The 18,349-nt window shown below is 51.5% G+C and overlaps 1 protein-coding gene across 1 annotated transcript in view; it reads right to left on the bottom strand.

Moving 5' to 3' along the window:
* Positions 1-1,901: 1,901 nt before the first annotated feature.
* Positions 1,902-18,349, bottom strand: part of LOC117069203 (slit homolog 1 protein) — a 49,723-nt gene continuing 33,275 nt past the window's right edge. The window contains exons 14-22 of the mRNA XM_033187218.1: positions 17,322-17,461; positions 17,048-17,141; positions 14,331-14,468; positions 10,154-10,391; positions 8,356-8,486; positions 7,735-7,889; positions 6,367-6,655; positions 6,004-6,215; positions 1,902-5,192 (exon numbers count right to left, since the gene is read on the bottom strand). Coding sequence (XP_033043109.1) covers positions 4,954-5,192; positions 6,004-6,215; positions 6,367-6,655; positions 7,735-7,889; positions 8,356-8,486; positions 10,154-10,391; positions 14,331-14,468; positions 17,048-17,141; positions 17,322-17,461 — 1,636 coding nt within the window. The 3' untranslated portion in view covers positions 1,902-4,953. The remainder of the gene's footprint in view (positions 5,193-6,003; positions 6,216-6,366; positions 6,656-7,734; positions 7,890-8,355; positions 8,487-10,153; positions 10,392-14,330; positions 14,469-17,047; positions 17,142-17,321; positions 17,462-18,349) is intronic.

The following is an 18,349-nucleotide window of genomic DNA, read 5'->3' as shown; positions in this document are numbered from 1 at the left end:
AATGTCAGTAATCATTTTGTGAGTTCTGCCTAACTTCAGGGAAAAGAAAAGACAGTGGAGGAATCCTTGAGATTCCCATGGCAGGGTTGGAAAGGTGCCAGCATTTCATCCTGAGGGACAGGGAACAAAAATGAAGGGCAAGCTCCTGACCTCAGGCTAGCCACTGGGAAGTGTACAGGCCACAGGCCAGGGCTACCCAGCTCTTAATGCCTTTGTTGGAGTATGGCAGAAAAAGTCCTTCCATTTGCTAGCCTCATGAGTTTTTTCATTGTATGCTTTCAACTCTGCTTGAAGTGGGTCAGCGTAAGGACCCACAAGAAGCTCATCTGACTGTGCCATCACTATGCAGAACCACCTCCAGCAAAAATAACCCCACAGCTGACTGCCAGGCCACCCCTCTGAATCTGAATTTGGAAGACTACCTCATTCCAGGTTAGTTGTTTTCATTGTTAAGATAGACCTCTTTTCCTCCAGTAGTCATCCTGTAGGGGAATAACGAAAATACCCAAGAGGTGCAGACTGGCTGCTTTGGGGTGAGGGGACATCTCAAAAATTAACTCTGAGGGCTTTGGGTTTAGGGATGATAGAGGTGTCATCACCAATCTCAGAAAAACTTGGCAGCCCTAGTAATCAGGATGTTGCCTGTTGGAAGTCTGGGCACTGCTTTTTGGCCTCCATCCTCCCAACCAAGCCCGGCTGTGCCCATTCCCTTGGCTGGGGATTTCCTTTTAGCAGTGACATTTGCCACTGATTTTTCTTTAACTCAGAAATAGCAAACTGGTGGCCTACAGATGTGTTTTCTTCAGCCTCGTGTTTAAAAAAATACTTTGAGCTTTTCTTTACATAAAGATTGAGAGTTCTGACTTCTCTTTTTAAGGAAAATGAAAAAGATGAAGATTTGACAGAATTAACTCATGGTAAGAGTCAGCTGGCATGAGACTGGAAAAATGTGCCTTTCAGGACACCACAGCCCCTGATCGTCAGTTCCCATTTGATCACTGGTTCTTCACGGCAGGGGAATGGGTCTGTGTGCCTGCTGCCTTATCAGATGTGGCGACGCGAACGACAGGCCAGGTGACTGACAGGTAACCGACTGGCCTCGCGAGACAGCAGCAGCCAACCCCATTGGAAGCCATTTTCTCTCCTGCACACTGTTCATTACATTTCCTCCAAAATCCCTAATTTTTTTGAAGGCACGGAAGTTATATCAACTGGCCACTTTCAAGATGACCCATGTGCTGTTAAGGTGTGGCTTGTATTACCATTGCCCTGGCCCGATTTTCCACGGAAATCTGCCCATGGTTGTGGCTCATGGTCCTGGCTCAGGCTTCCGTTTAGTGTCAGTGACCCTGCCCAGCCTGCCTGCCCAGGCGTGGCCTTACCCAGACATCCATCCTGAGTCCTATAAAATTGTGCTTGCAGTGTTCTCATCTGAATGGTGATGGAGCCACTGCAGATGTATGTGTGCCTGCTTTCTCCACCAATTTCTAAGAGCCACTGTGCTAGGGACAGGAAAGTGAAACTCACAGGACATCTGAGAAGTCACACTATTGATTGCTCTGATGGCTCCGAAACCCTCAGAGCCAGATTAAAGATGGGTGTGGCTCTGTGCGCAAACTTACAGAATGTCCATGTCACGGCAATTCCTTGAAGGGAGATGAGGATGAGCAGCCTCCCCAGCTCGGCTGTGCACTGACAGACCCCACTCCCAGAGCGCCCTCCTTCTTCAGGAGGAATGGACTTCAGGAAGGGCAGGGAGTTCCAGGGACAGACGTCCTATGTGTGTGGCCCCTTGGAGCCACCCCTGGATGATGGCCCATATGTGATCAGCCCAGAAGCCCTAGGAGAGAATGCTAGCAGCACCGGGCCCGCTCTCGATGGAGAAAAAGAGACCAACAAGGCAGAGTGAATCAATGTCATGTTCACATGGAAGACAACAGACAACATCGACATAGTCTAAAACAATACTTCCAGGGCAGGTGCGGCTCCCTCACGGGCCTGTTCTAAACCAGCCTCTAGGAGTCGATTCAAACAAGACTACAGAAACCCCCAACAAAACATGCTACGACCACATAGCATCTGAAAGGCAAAACAAGACACTGGATGTTGACTTTAACATATAAAAATACTATAACAAAATGAAATACAAATATATATTAGAATCTGTAAGTATTCTGTATAAAGAGATACTTTTGCGGTTAGGCTACCAGCAGGCAAAGAGGAGACAAAGTCCAGCCTTTTCCACTTCCTGACACCTTCACCGGGAGCCCCGGCCCTGTTGCCAGTGGTGTTACAAGGCCACAGCTCCCTCGGGACGCACCCTGCTGTATCTCTTCATGTCTAAAATGCAGAGCGAACTAGGGGTCTTCACAAAGCGGGGCAAGATGTGGAGAGAGGACTTCTCAGAGGGGCGATTTCGCAGTAGCCGCCTTCCGGACTTTCAAGCGGAGTGTGAACAGGCAACGTGAGTGCTGACTCAACTCGCTGGTTGATGGCCAAGTTGGAGAAAAAGTTGGTCCTGGGGCACACAGCTCTCAGCTCACCTCATGGTGGATTCCAATCCTCAGACTGCACCGAGGTCAGTGCTGCTGTGCTAGGAGTCTGGGCCATGTGGTGGGGCTGGTCAGGGGAGCCTTAAACTCACATGGTGCTCCCTGGGAACAAATACGCCAGCCGCTCACCTCCCAGCCCCATGGCGCCAGGTGAGGGGTGAGCGTCACCTGTCTACAGGTACCCTTTCCACCTCCTGCAGAATGAAGAGGCCACCTGCCAGTCAGTGCCCTTCAAGCCTGGGAATTGGCTTCTCCAGGGTGGTGGGGAATGGTGGTGGCCAGGGAAGCTATCTTTCTCAGGGTTGGCGAGTCCCAGAGCAGCTGTCTTCCAGGGAAGAGGCAAGATGGCTGCTCTTGAGCTTTTCTGCCCCATCCAGCCCGGTGCAGATGCTCTGCAGGGTCCCAACGTGGCCTGGAAACTCAAAGTAGGAGAGGGATGCCATGTGGTCCTGGGAGAAGCCCCATGAGGCCCAGGCTGCAGTCTACTTGCGGGTGGGGCCAGACATTGTGGCCTTGCTCAGAGCTCCAAGCAAGTAGATCCCAGCCCCCTGGTGAGGGGCAGATCCTGCCATGAGGACACCTCCCACGTTAGGCAGGGCAGGGCCCTCTTCCCATCACAGGGACCCCAGGACTCATAGTTGCTAGGTTGAGTCCCCGTGGCATGGGACATGCCAGGCACCCTCTACCCCAGCTCTAGCCTTCTAATCAGCATCAAGGGCTCCCCTCACTGCCCTGGGCGGGGGACATGGGCAGGGGACACGGACACAATGACACTCTGAGCCTCACCTGAACATACACCCAGCCATACCTCCTGGTCACAGGTGGAGGGAGCCAGGGCAGAGACATGCTCACCACCGCTGCCCACCAGAACTCCCCAGGGGTGTGCCCTCTTGGTGAGGCCTCTGGGGAAAGAGAGTACAACTTTGCCTCCCTTTAGCCAATTCACAATTTGGCCTCACAAACCATCTTTCTACGTTTTCACTGTGTATAGAAGAGAAGACGATGCAGTCAGGCAATCATGTATTCAGTGCCTCTTCCAACACTTGCTCCTTCATTGCCAGCAACCCTCTGGCCTGGGCCACTGTCTGTGGCTGGAGCCACCACTCAGCTCAACTCTTCCCGGGCATCCTGGTCATTCCTGCGATGCTCTGGGATGAGTTCACATCTGTCCATTAGGCCAGAACGCCCACAGTCCCCAGCCCTGGGTTAGGCACATATATACTTATTGATGTGATCAATGAAAATAGGTCTTCTAACTCCTCTGGCCTCCCAAGACCACAGTCGGGGAGTCTACACTATTCATTTAGTCATCCTGCCTCTGACCTCTGGCCATTTTACAGCTGAGGAACCCGAGGCCCAGGCAGGGAGAAGTTTGCCCCGAGTGATAGAGCCCGCGGGAACTTCCCAATGCCTGGGGCACTGTCCCTTCCACTGCTCCCTACTGGCCCGCAGTGTGAAGGACTCTGAACCAGCTGCTCCCTGGTCAAGCCCCTGGGCCAGACCCTCACACCCAATCCCTCTGCCAATAGGTCACCGACAGCTTGTGGCTGACTGGTGGCTGGGGAAGCCCAGGACCAATGCCCCTTCTGTGACCAGTGTCTAGAGGCGGATGATGTTTGTTTACCTAGAGCAAAGAACCCCCTGCCCTTTTTGGTGGGGTCTGCCACCCTAAGCAGCCCCTGTGGCTGTTTCCTCCACAGAAGTCCTCCTTGAAGCTACAGTAGTCATCCTAGAACTTTAGGATTCAGCGGCCTGGTCCTAAGAACCACCTCCACCCACAGCCTCGTTCCCAAGCAGTGGCTGCAGTCAATCCAGCGGGGAAGGGTCCGACCCTCCCTGGCCAGCAGGAGGCGGCATCCCCGCTCCACAGCCTAGCCTACCACCAGCAGATTCTGTAGCAGCAGAATGAACCAGGCTGGCTGCCCTGGGAGACTGAGAGTACTTCATGGTTGCCTGCAGAGGGGTAAGAGGCTTCTGGGGCCACGGACCCAGCTCCAAGCCAGCCTGGGCCACAGGCCAGAGGGAAGGGTTGGTTTGGAAAGCTGTCATTTTTCTTCTCCAGACTCAGGTAGCAGATAAGGAGGGGTGTCATCGTTCTGCACTTCTTGGCCTGACCTCACGCACACATTCATTCAACAAATATTTATTAAGCGCCTATTTGTGCAAGGCACTTCCGGAGAGGGCAGCCCGCAGCTCAGGCCTCGCCCACCCCCGCTGCCCCCAGCTATGACGCAATTTGCTTTTAAAAGGCTGCTCTGGCACCACCCCATCCAGGAGGGCCCAGCTGCCCAGGAGCCGTCCTGTGATGACCTGCACCCCAGCCCAGCTGCTGGCGACTGTCTCTGCTGCTGCAGCGGCTGGGCCCCCTTGCCCACCCTCACCCGCCTGTCCACGCCCAGCACTATGCGCAGAGGGCACAGCCACATTTGGTGGGCTTTTCCACCTCCTCGGCAAAAGAGGTCCCGTCGCTGCACTCAAAGGTGAACTTCTTCCGCTTCAGCCGAAGGCCCTGGCAGCAGCCCTGGCCTGGGCACGAGCCCCGGCACTCCACCCATGACAGGGGGCGCGTGGTCTGGCAGATGGCATAGCCCCTCTGGACCTGGTGAAAGTCCCGGACAGGGTCCCCCCGGCACTCGGACTCTGGATGGGACAGACACCAAAAGAAAGCCTCAGGGCACGCCCATGGGTGAGCCGCTGCCTCCAGGGAGGCAGAAGGAAGAGGAGGAGTAGGGCAGCATCTGTGGGGTGGATCCTTTGGCTCTCAGACCCCATCTCTGTTCCCAGCATACTTCCGCCTCCCTCTGACATGCATAAGCTTCTTCCCAGGGCCTACAGTCTGGTCCTAGCGCCAGGGCCCTCCAGGACAGATTGAACTGCCGGAGGGAGGCAAGGTCCCCATTGCTAGAGGCGTGCAAGAGAGACTGGAGGCCCTGGAGGCAGTAACATTATGAAAAGTGTTCGTGCTGGGGAGGGGGTGGCCTAGGGGATCCTTAAGGTGCCTGAGTTCTGGGTTTCTCCAGCTTCTCCCTGCCCAGCCTTAACAGTCCGGATTCCAGCAGAAGCCATCTTGGTCAAGCAGGCCAGGGACGGCCTGGGAAGGAGTCCCCACCCCTCGGACTTCCTGCTGCCACTCCCAGGTCATGAGGTGATGAGGCCAAGGTACAGAGGTTGGGCCAGGAGCTGTTACCCTGGGTGGTCTCTTCTGCAAGGAGAGACCCCAGCCAGAAGAGGCGCATACCCTGGATAAGGGAGCTGCAGGGCAAACTGGGCCAAGAGAGACCGGGAGCAGTGCCCAGAGGGTGGAGGGACCCTGAAAGCCCCATAGCAGCCCATGGTACAGGGCTGGGTGAGGACAGAAGGGCTGCCGAGGTTGGGAGGAAGAACGAGTCAAATTGCTAAAGCAATTTGTGGGGGACCCTGGGGAGTGCACGTCAGGAGGGGGGCCCCTGACCTTGCTCACACAGCTCGCCCGAAAAGCCGGGGTCACACACACAGTGTGCCCCCTTGGTGGCTGAGGCCTGGCAGTGGCCATGCAGGCACTGCAGGCCTCTACAGGGCTCTGCCAGGGCCCCGGCCTGGTTGCACAGGGCCCCCGTGTACCCATCCTGGCACTGGCAGCTGTAGGAAAGAGCGTCGAGGGGCACACATTGCCCATGGACACACCTGCAGGGGACAGAGAAAAGGCGCTGTGAGGACAAACCCAGCCAAGCCCCACCCGACGCAGCCTACCCGGCCCTGACTTCACAGGTCTTTTATTCTGTTCCCAAGATTGAAACAAAGGGAGTTGCATGCGACTCCAGTGCCCCAGGCTCACTTGTGGCCATGGCAGGGGCCATCAGCAGGCTGGTCACAGTGCAGGCCCACCCAGCCGGCCTCACAGTGGCACATGGGCCCCGGGGTGGCGTTGGGCTGGCAGATGCCATGCAGGCAGTAGAGCTTGAGGCAGGGTTCGCAGCCTGGCACCACGCCCGGCTTCATCTGAGTCTTGGTGAAGTCCTGCAGCTCGTTGTTGATGTACAGGTTTCGGATGCAGCCGTGGAAGCCAGTGCCATTGAGGATCTGCCACAGGCGGAAGGCAGCTGAGTTGACGTCCACGGGCATCCCTGGGGTAGGGGAGGGAGCATAGCTGGGCTGAGTCAGGCTCGGGCTATGCCGGGCACCCACCTCTGAGGTCTGGGCAGCTCCATGGCCTTCCCTCTTGCCTGCGGCCTCTGTCCTTCATCTCTGCAACCCTGATCCAAGGTCCTCTGCCACCTTGGAGGGCCCAGGCTCCCTTCCCAGAAGAAAGGGAAAAGCTGCTTCCTCTGTGATTGGAGTTGGGGTGTCAGGCCTGGTGGTGGCCAGCTGCCACGTGCGGCTCTGAGGTACCTGTTCCTAAAGTCTGGCTGCCCTCGCCAAGGCGCCTTCTCTGCCTGGGACACCAGCTTTTACCTCCCGGAGACCCCAGCCGTAGCAAAGGGGCAGGACCGAGACATCATGTGTGGCGCTGGGTCACTGCTTTTGTGGCTGTCCCTTCTCAGCAGCCCTCTGAAGTAGGGCTTGCTAAGCCCCATTTGACAGATGCTCATGACTGGCCTGAAGCTGCACAAGGAGTAAGCTGCGGAGCTGGGCTGAGGCCCAGGGCCATCCCTCACCTCTGCCCCAGCCTCAGCACGCCCCCCACAGGGTGTGGAGACGGCCCCGCTGCATCCAACAGCCTGCTTATCAAGACCAAGAAATGCTTGCAGGTAGTCGATAGGGTCATCTAGCCTGCAAAGCCTCTAAGGCCAGCCGAGGCAGTCCCTGGCTGATGCAGGGACTCCGTACCTGAGTCTTCTTGCAGTGGCTCTGGGCCTCTGAGGGCCCCAAGACTGGGAATGGACCCTAAGCCATTGAAAAGCCCCTTCTAGCCCAAAACCAAGAGGAAAGGTGCCCAATGTGTCGCAGACAGCCTGGACAGTCCCAGGACCTCCCCTAAGCCAGGCCTTGCACCCAACCCAAGCATCCATCCTTCTTGGTCAGTCTCAGCCAGGCAGAGAGCAGCTGGGCCTCCAGGCAGCGAGGCCAGTCCACCTGCAGCTTGGCCACCACCAGGACCATCTTCCCACTTGGCATTTCCCACAGTGCAGTCCCTAGGCACCAGCTCTCCTGGCTGGCCTCAGGCCAGACAGCAAAAGAGGCCCCACCAGGGCCAGGTCCTCACCTCCCACATAGAGTGGCGCCTCGCTGTTGAGCGTGTAATGTTTGCCAAAGTTGTCCATGGTCATGGGGCTCCCACCATCAATGGAGAGATTCACCATCTGGTCAAAGGCAACCAGCTCAACAGTGTGGAACTGCCCGTCGTTGATCGTCTCAGCACTGGAAGAAGAGGGGGTTCCCCATCCCAGGGAGTGGGTGTCAGTCTGGACCATCCCTGCCTGGGCACTTCCCCCAGAAACACCACAGATTCTCCCCAGGAGACCAAATCTCTAAGGAAAAGGACTGTGGGGGCTCAATGGCCTATAACCTGATCCCTCTTATTCCCCTTCTTGGACTCCCTGGGGAAGGCTGAGAGGTTTGAGGCAGGGGTCTCAAACTTATGAGTCTCCCCCTCCCCATTAAGGAGCCTCCTCTAAGGTGGTGGTGGGTTGGGGAAGGACAGGGCCACTGCATAGGCCTCAGAGACCTCAGACCCAACCTTGGGCTAAACCAGATGGTTCAAGTGTCCTTCAAACTCAGCCCAGGTTTCTAGAGGTCTCGATAACCATCTGCTTTTGGCCCAGGAGAACTCGCCCTGGCAGTCCCGTACCCCTGAGGGCAGCTGGGGGGCATGAGGAAGCCCTACCTGTAGATGGCAGAGCTGGGGTAGCTGCCTGGGTCGTAGCTGACACGCACATGGCCCTGGTACAGCTCAACTGCAATGTGGTCGTTGTCCCCGTTGTACAGAAGGATCCCATTGTCCTCTGCCGTGGAGACCTGATGGGCAGTGGCACTTTCTCTCCCACCCCACCCCATGCAGCAGCAGCACAGGCTAGCAGGTGGGACAGAGAGGGCACCCAAGATTGGAAGAGAGATGTTCTGTGCAGACCTCTCTTCCCCCACCTGGCCAGCCTCCCCAAGGCCATTCCTCCAGGGGGCGCCAATAGGGGCTGCAGCCTCTGGTTCAAGCCCCATCCACTGCCAGCCTGGCCAGGTCTGGGCAGGGGAAGATGACGGGCCACTGAGGCCTGGAAACTCTGTGCCGGGAAAAGCAGCCAGGAGACCTCAGGAAAATCTTCCCAGAGAGGGAAATTAGACTGGGACCCCTGTCTGGAGGGTGTGGGTAGCCCTGTCCTGTGGGCCTTGGGGAGCTAGCTGCTAAGGGGGGGAACTACAGAGAGGACAAGTTCAGGAAGGCTCTCTGACAGCCAGAGTCAACCAAGCCTAGTGGAAGGAGCCACTCAGAAGGTAGTGTCTGTCACTGGAACCGTGCAAGCAAAAGTGAGATCTTTGCCTCAGGAGGGAGATCCCTCTAAGATGCTGTAGGAGCCATGATCATTTTTCCCTGTCTTGTCCTCCTCCCTCCATTTCTTCTGGTAAAGACCCTGAGCCCTCTGGTCTGTGGAGCTGGGCACATGACCCACGCTGTCTAGTCATACTGTCCCATCTCCTTGGACTCAGCGGCTGGTTCAGAGATGGGCATGTGACTAACGCCAGGCCAATCAGAGATCTTCCTTGAGCTGACCGAATTAGAGCTGGCAAGGAAGAGCCTTTGTAAATCACTGTCTGGTAAAAGATGAGGATAAACCAAGGACGTGCCCGAGGCAATGGCTGGTTAGGGTTTTGGTGAATTTTATTTTTGGCGGTTAGGCTAGCTGTTGTCTTGCCATGTAGACTATGTAAGTGGATAGGATGTTGGAGATGTGACGTAGGGGAAGAGAGCAGAATGCACATGTTTGAGAGGCTGAAGAGTTCTGAGAAAAAAGGAGAAGAGGACAAAAGAGAGGGAAGAAAGATGTGGCATTTGTGACAGGGAATGGAATTCGAGGGAAAGAGAAAGATGACTAAAGGAGAGTTTAACGTTCTTTATCATGTGCTGTGCAATATAAGCCACTCTCCTCTCCATCCCCCAAAAATATTTAGCAAAATATTGATATATTTCATCAATGCTGTTGAAGTGGGACTTGCTTTATTTTCCCCTCAATAGGAAGATGTTCTGAGATGGAACTGAAGGCATGAAAAGGACAATTTAAGGGACCCTAGGGACATACAGTTAAAGGTATAAGCCCAAAGTTAATTCTGGCCACATTCCAGCCACACGTAGAAAGCCTGTCTGCAGCACTGGAGGCAGACACTGAGGAGCAGCCTCCTCAGAAATGGGACAAGAAATGGTGGGAGGGGATGATGGCAAGTCTGGTTTTCTGGATTCAGTTACCCATGAGACCACGTCCACCCCTGCCCTGGTTTTGTGACACTATAACCTTTCTAATTGTGTTTAAATTAGTTCAAGCCGAGATTTTGATACCCATATACAAAAGGTTTTGATTACACAGAGTCCTTCCAGTTCCCCAGGCACCATGCAGGGATACATCTTGATGCTCTGGCCTAAGCCAGGGTCCCCTGCTCCCTGACTCCCCTCTGTGACCAAGCCCCCTGGCACGCACCTGCAATGTGATGTTGGCCCGTGGCCAGTTTTGCAGGTCAGTGAACTGCAGGTAAGTGTCCCGATCCACAAAGTTGACACTGAGCAACTTCTCACACTCAGGGCCACCGAAGCCTGGGAGGCACTGGCACACGGGCCTGTTGCCCTGGTCCACACAATTGGCCCCATTCTGGCACTCAGTCCCCTCACAGGGGCTCTTGGGGGTAGGCAGATGGGGAGGGATCTCACAGAGCTGTCCACTGAGAGAAAAGGACACAAGTCAGAGAGGGCCAAGGAGGAAGGGGGTATCTTCCTCTCCCATAGCCCTGGAGAGAAATACACTAAACATCTTGAGAAAATGGATTCTTAAAGTGACAGAAGATGCTCTAATAAACACTTTTCATGAGAGAGCTGAGAGCCAGAAGGATACCAGGATACAAGTATGGCCCCTGGTCCAGCAGCATCAACATTACCTGGACACTTGATAGAAATGGGAAACCCACTGAATCTGCTTTTTAACAAGATCCAAGGTGATTACTGACAATGTCAATAACTCTGCAAGCCAGATTTTACTATATACATTTTACAGAAAAGAAAACTGAGATTTAAGACACAAGCATAAAGAGGGAAGAGTCAAGTTACTAAAATAAGAAATAAAAGAAGGGACATTACTACCAACCTTATAGAAATACAATGAATTATAAAGGAATATTATGAACAATGATATACCAATAAACTAGATAACATAGATGAAATGCACAAATTCCTAGAAATATGCAAACTACCAAAGCTGAACCAAGAAAAAAATAGAAAATATGAATAGACCTATAACTAGTAAAGAAATTGAATTAGTAATCAGAAAATTCCCAGGCCCAGATGGTTTAACTGGTGAATTCTACCAACCATTTAAAAACAATAAATACCAATTCTTCACAAACTTGTCCAAAACATAAAAAATGAAGGAACATTTTCTAACTCATTCTGTGAGACCAGCATTACCCCAATACCAAAAACAAAGACATCACAACAAAAGATATCACAAAAAACTACAGACCAATATCTATTATAAATATTGTCACCAAAATCCTCAACAAATTACTAGGAAATCAAGTACAGCATAAAAAGGATTGTATACAATGACCAAGTGAGATTTACGCCAGAAATGCAAGGCTGGTTTGACCTCTGAAATTCAATTAATGGAATACATGACATTGATAGATGAAAAAGCAAAAAAAAAAAAAAAAAGGTTCATCTCAATAGATGCAGAAAATGCATTTGACAAACTTCAACATTCCTTCATGACAAAAATACTCCACAGACTAGGAATAGAAGTGAACTGCATCAACCTGATAAAGGGCATCTACAAAAAACACACAACTGACATCAAACTTAATAATGAGAGACTGAATTTTTTCCTCCTAAGATTAGGAACAACACAAGGATATTTGCTCTCACAATTTCTATTCAATATTTTACTGGAGGTTCTAGCCATGGCAGTTAGGAAAAAGGGAAAGGAAAAAAAAAGGAATGAAGGAAGAAGGGAAGGAGAGGGAGGGAAGGAGGGAAGGAGAGAGGGAAGGCAGGAAGGCAGGAAGGAAGGCAGGCAGGCAGGAAGGAAGGAAGGAAGGAGAAATAAAATGCATCCAGATGACATGATCTTGTATAAGAAAATCCTACAGATTCCATTAAAATGCTATTAGAATTAATGAAATAATTCAGCAAGACTGTAGAATACCAGATTAATGCACAAAAATCAAACAAAAAATGAAATTAAGAAAACAATTCCTTTATAATACATCAAACAGAATAAAATACTTAAGAACAAAATTTTTAAGTGCAAAACATATACTTTGAAAACTATAAAATGTTGAAAGAAATTAAAGAAGATCTAAATAAATGGAAAGGCATTCATGTTCATGGATCAGTATGCTTAATATTGTTAAAATGGCAATACTGGGCCAGGCATGGTGGCTCACACCTGTAATCCCAGCACTTTGGGAGGCCGAGATGGGTGGATCACCCGAGGTCAGGAGTCCAAGATCAGCCTGGCTAACATGGTGAAAACCAGTTTCTACTAAAAATACAAAAAATAAGCCAGGCGTGGTGGCACATGCCTATAATCCCAGCTACTCTGGAGGCTGAGGCAGGAGAATTGCTTGAACCTGGGAGGCAGAGGTTGCAGTGAGCCAAGATTGTGCCATTGCACTCCAGCTTGGGAAACAAGAGCAAAACTCTGTCTCAAAAAAAAAAAAAAGGCAACACTAGCTAAATTGATCTACAGATTCAATAGAACCTTTATCAAAATCCCAGTTGATTTCTTTGCAGAAATCAACATGCTGATCCTAAAATTCATACAGAAATTCAAGGGACCCAGAATAGCCAAAACAAGCTTTAAAAAGAAAAACAAACTGGGAGGACTGACACTTCCCAATTTCAAAATATATTACAAAAACTACAGTAATCAAGAAAGTGTGGTACTGGCATCAGGACAGTCATACAGATTAATGGAATAGAACTTGGAGTCCAGAAATATCCTTACATTTAAAGGTAGTTGATTTTGACAAGAGTGCCATGATCATTCAATTGGAAAGAATTATCTTTTCAACAAATAGTGCTAGTACAACTGTATATCTGCATGCAAAAGAATGAAGTGGGGCCCTCTACTTCACACCAAAGATAAAAATTAACTCAAAATGGATCAATGACCTAAATATAAGAGCTAAAACTGTAAAACTCTTAGAAGACAACATAGGTATAAATCTTCATAACCTTGGATTAGGCAACGGTTTTTTAGGATACCCACAACACAAGCAACAAAATAAAAAATAAACTAGATGTACCCAAATTATTAAACTAGATGTACCCAAATTAAACACTTTTGTGCATTATCAAGAAAAGACAACCAACAAAATGGGAGAAAATACTTGTCAACATATATCTGATAAGGGGCTTGTCTAGAATATATAAAAAGCCTTTACAACTCAATAACAAAAAGACAAATACCTCAATTTAAAAATGAGCAAAGAACTTGAATAGAATTTTTTTTCCAAAGAAGATATTTTTAAATGGCTAATAAGCACATGAAAAGATGCTCAACATCATTGGCCACTGAGGAAATGCAAATCAAAACCACAATGAGCTACCACTTCACACCTTCATATACTGGTGGTGGGAATGGTGCAACCATTAGGAAAAACAGTTTGGTAGTTCCTCAAACAGTTAAACATACAGTTAACATATGACTCAGAAAATCCACTCTTAGGCATATATCCCCGATAATTAAAAATGTATGTCTACATAAAAACCTGTACACAAATGTTGATAAGATCAGCCTTCATTATAGCCAAAAAGTGGCAACAACCTAAAAGCCTATCAACTGATGAGTGGGTAAACAAAATGTGGTTATGTCCATACAATGGAACATTGTTCAGCCATAAGAAGGAATGAAGTGCTGGCACACGCTACCACACAGATGAACCTCAAAACATGATGCTGAGTGAAAGCAGCCAGTCACAAAGGACAACAGATCGTACGATTCGACTTACAGGAAATCCCCAGAACAGGCAGATATATAGACACAAATAGTAGGAGATTAGTAGTTGCCTGGAGCTGGGTAGAAGAGGGGCTGGTGTGACAGATAAGGGGTATGGGGTTTTTCTGAGGAAAATGAAAATGTTCAAAATCGATTGTGGTGATGGATGTACAACTCTGGGAATAAACTAAAAGCCATGGAATTTTACATGTAACTGAGTAAACTGTATGCTACATGAATTATATCTCAATAAAGCGATTTTTTAACAAATGAGTGAACGGAGCATGGGACATGGGTGGCCGGAGAGAGGGTGGGCCCTCCAACCTCCCAGGGGAGCCCAGTGGGCTGGTAGATAACCTTTGTGGCAGGACATGTCTTCAGAGGCTCAGCTAGGCAGATAAGTGACAGCACACTGCCCTGTCATCTGCACCCACCTCTCACCCCCTGCACCAAACAGGTTAGGGGTCCTCTGCCTAGGCCCTGGGCAGTTACATGACTTTCCCAAGGCTGCACAGCTGGTGACTGGCAGAGCCATGGTTAAAACCCCAGCATCCAACTCCCAGGCTCTGACCCATACCCCTTTCCTTCGCCATGGCTGGAGGCTCCTGCCAGCCCAGGGGCTGACAGCCACAAGGAGTCACTCCTAGTGTGTCCAGGGGCCGCTCACCTGTAACCCTCAGCACAGAGGCAGGAGTAGCTGTTGACTTCATCCATACACTGGGCCCCATTCTGGCAGCGGTGGTCCCTGCAGTCATCCTGGTTCTCGCTGCAGTTGTCACCTGCGTAACCTGGCACACACTCACACCTGGTGTGGGGGGGGGCATGGGTAGTTGGGGGGTCAGCTACACAGAGCCTGGGAGGCCAGGGGAGTGCACCAGAGCTCCCCACACACAGTCTGTACATGTGAGGGAGAACCTCAAGTTCCACTGAGGGAGGCTGTGGGGATCTCCAGGAGGTCACACAGAGCTCTGGATCTAAAAGGGCCCCAGCCCATCCTGGGAGCCTTTCCTAGTAGGAGAAGAGAGCTCACATGGACTTGAGGTAGAGGCCTGGGGCTGAAAGAGTAGACCCCAGTGGCAGGGGGAGATGGAGTCTTGTCACAGAGGACCCACCCTCACCAGCAACAGCACTTCCAAGGCCAAGTGTCAGCCCCTTCCGGACCTCTCCAGCGGCTCAGCTGCACCCTCCCTGTTCTCCCAGGACCCGCTACCACGTGGCTGAGTTCCACAGACTCCCCCACTCCTCCTTCCCCAGCCTCCCAGTCCTCAGTAGGGCTAGTGCCCCCTGCTCAGTGGGTACCTTGACCTCAGGTCAGCCCCCAGCTTCCCAGCTCCCACCATGCCTCAGTGCTGGCCCAAAATACTCCCTTTGGGCTACTGTCTGCCTATCAAATCAATAAAGGACACTCCAGTAGTCCTTTCTAGTAATGGCCTTGCTCTCTGTCCTACAGGCCTCCTAATCCCCCGACACCAAACTCACCTCACCAAGCACTTCCCTGCCTTCACACCCGTGGATTCCAGAATACTGTCTCCTTTCTCCCAGCATGGTTCAGCCAGCTCACCTCCTCCAGGAAGCCTCCAGAGAGCGCTCCAGCCCTCACTGAGCAGTCCCCTTGTCTGATCTCCTTCTAAACTCCTAACTCTGAAGTTCAATCACACAACCTGGCAGATGGGTGCTCTTGCCTGGGTTTTTTACTCATTTCCTTGTCCAGTGTTTTTCAGGCTATAAGAAATACTTTCAAGCCCAGTACGTGTACACACACACACACACACACACACACACTCAAAACCAGATTCATACAATACTAATTATCCTTATTATATAAGATGGCATGTTGCTCTCTGATACTTTGTTTCATCTTTTAATGTTAATCTTGACATTAATATTAAACAGGGGCTGGGGCTCCCTTTATATCCAATTGATCACAACCCACTAATGAGTCTGGAGTTACAGTCTGAAAAATGTTATAGTAGCTAAGCCACCACTTACTCGTTCATTCATTTAATGACTATATATTGGATATATGTCTTGGGTTGCTGGTAATGCCAGGCACAGTTGAGCATGTCAGTTCTATCTTTCCACCAGGACAGGCAGTTAAGAGAACACGCACTCAACACTCCACTGTGTGCCACAGCCCCGGGTCCAGAGCTAAGCACAATGCTTACCCTTTGTGATTGAGGGACTGTGCTAGCAGCTCCAGGCTGGACAATGTGCAGTCCTGCCTTATCCTCCCCTCCAAGGAGGGCGCATGCTGCCCAATCTACCACTGCTGATTGGTCTGCCTGCCAAGCCCCACCCCTGGGAGCCCCCGCAGGAGTACAGTGTCCATCCACCATCTGGATGGAGGCTCTTGTGGGCCCATTGACCGTGGAACCAGGCCTCAACAATCCTGGACTCTTGCTTCCTGTTGTGGGCCTCAGGCTGCTCCAGTTAGACAGGGGGCTCCTGGGGGACTCCATCCGAGTCCCTGGGCTTGGGTCCCTCAGCCACAAGCCCCAGGAAACTCTGTCCTGACCACCCCTTGCTGGCCTGACTGGTGGAAGGCGGAGGTCCCAGAAATGAGACTATGTTTGCAAAACTGCAGTGGGAAGCATTATTTTAAAAATGTGTGACCTTTATAAAGCAGTCTTCAAGTAACAAACATTTTCACATATGCCGATAACAACCATGATGAAAATACAGACCAACAACTTTTACCCAAACCTCCTGGGACAGACAGGTTTTGGAATTCAACACTTTTTAGATTTTGGTAAGGTCAGACAATGCATATTACACAACCTACTGGTAGGAGCTGAGGCAGCCTCATCATCAGACTTACTCACATTTCTGCCACAAAATCTACACATGTTCACATTACATGGGATGAATAACAACAAAAAGCAATCTCATACCAGTGCAGGGCAGCTTTTGTTACCAAATACGTCCAGGTCAGATAAGATTTGGCCATGAGATGGGATGCTTTCCTGAATTTTGTGGATTTTGTAATTGGGGATAAGAAATGGTGGATCTGGAATAATAGCCTGGAGCACTTCACAGATGCCAGACCTGGAGCTAAGTGCTTTCCATGCATTTTCTCATCTTACCCTTGCAACCATCCCAGGAGGAAGCTACTGTTGCACCCAGTTGACAGATGAGAAAACAAGCTCAGAGCAGGCAAGTGACACATTCAGGGTCAGGCTGCAAACCCAGGTCTCTGTGGCCACAAAGCTGGGCACATCACCCCTCTACCCCAACCCCGCATGGATTCTCAGGAACCCTGTAGAGCTGAGACCAAACTCATTGGACAAATGAGGAAATGAGGGTGAGGTGCGGAGCCCAGACTGGAATCCAGTCTGACTCAGGGGCCCGAGCTCCTCCCCGGCCCTGGAAAGGGGCAACACTGACCTGGGCCCGTCTGGGGTGCCCACACACTGGGCCTCATGTTGACACGGGTTCAGATCTGGAGAGCACAAGTCCACCAGCTGTTCACAGGCCCTTCCTGGGGAAAGAACGAGCAAGGGGCAGGAAAGAAGCTGCTCTCCTGTGCTCTGTTGGGTGGCCAGACCCACAGGAATCCTGCAGACACTGAGGCAGGGACCCCCTTCCACTCCTGGGCATGGGGGCTCAGGGCTGTCTCTGTCCCCCACCTCCCCCAGACACTGCTCCCTGGCGCGCTTACCCTCATACTGCAGGGGGCACTGGCAGGTGTAGTTGCCTACGCCGTCCACACAGACACCCCCATTGGCACAGGTGTGACCGACACAGTCATCCGTGTTCACCCCACAGGTTGGTCCTTCAAAGCCGGTGGGACAGGAGCACCTGTGCGGGGAATGGGAGGATGGAGAGACAGCCCTCCTGGAACACTGGTGGAAGCCTGTGGCTACTGGTCAATATCACCATTCCACAGAGTTAGGGTCCCTACTCCGGGTCAGGCCCTTGCCAGGTGCTGGGCAGGGTTAGAGGTGACCAAGACTGACCCTGCCCTCATGGGATTCACTCACAGTCTAGTGGGGAGGCTAGAGGAGATGGGTGGTGAGAGGAGAGGTAGTGAGGACCAGGATGGTGTAAGCACTGAAGCCAAGGAGGTGGCACAGAGGGGCAGGAGACACCTGGCTCCTCCTTGGCACAGAGTGATAAGGGCAGGCTTCCTGGAGGAGGTGATGAATTAACCAAGGACCCTGACAAGGGAGAGCAGGAAGGGGAGGAAGGTGACTGGGGCAGTGGTGTTTGTAAAAGCCTGGAGTGGCCAGGCGCGGTGGCTCATGCCTGTAATCCCGGCACTCTGGGAGGCCAAAGCAGGTGGACCACCTGAGGTCAGAAGTTGGAGACCAGCCTGGCCAACATGGTGAAACTCTGTCTCTACTAAATTACCAAAATTAGCTGGACATGGTGGCATGTGCCTGTAATCCCAGCTACTTAGGAGGCTGAGCCAGGGAAATTGCTTGAACCTGTGAGGCAGAGATTACAGTGAGCCAAGATCATGCCACTGTACTCCAGCCTGGGAGACAGAGCAAGACTCTGTCTCAAAAAAAAAAAAAAAAAAAAAAGCCTGGAGTGGAAGGGAACCCCACAGCCAGTCTTCTACAGGGGCCCTGCCCATCCACACAGTCCAATACTTCAGGAGCACAGACTTCAGGCACGGTGAGCAAAGGGCTGCAGTGAGCAGGAGCCTGGTCATGAGGGGCCCTGGGGATCAGTGACCTTCAA

The sequence above is a fragment of the Trachypithecus francoisi genome, unplaced genomic scaffold (genome assembly GCF_009764315.1).
Source record: "Trachypithecus francoisi isolate TF-2019V2 unplaced genomic scaffold, Tfra_2.0 Contig01579, whole genome shotgun sequence".
Taxonomy (NCBI): domain Eukaryota; kingdom Metazoa; phylum Chordata; class Mammalia; order Primates; family Cercopithecidae; genus Trachypithecus; species Trachypithecus francoisi.
This window is presented reverse-complemented; position numbering and strand designations above follow the sequence as displayed.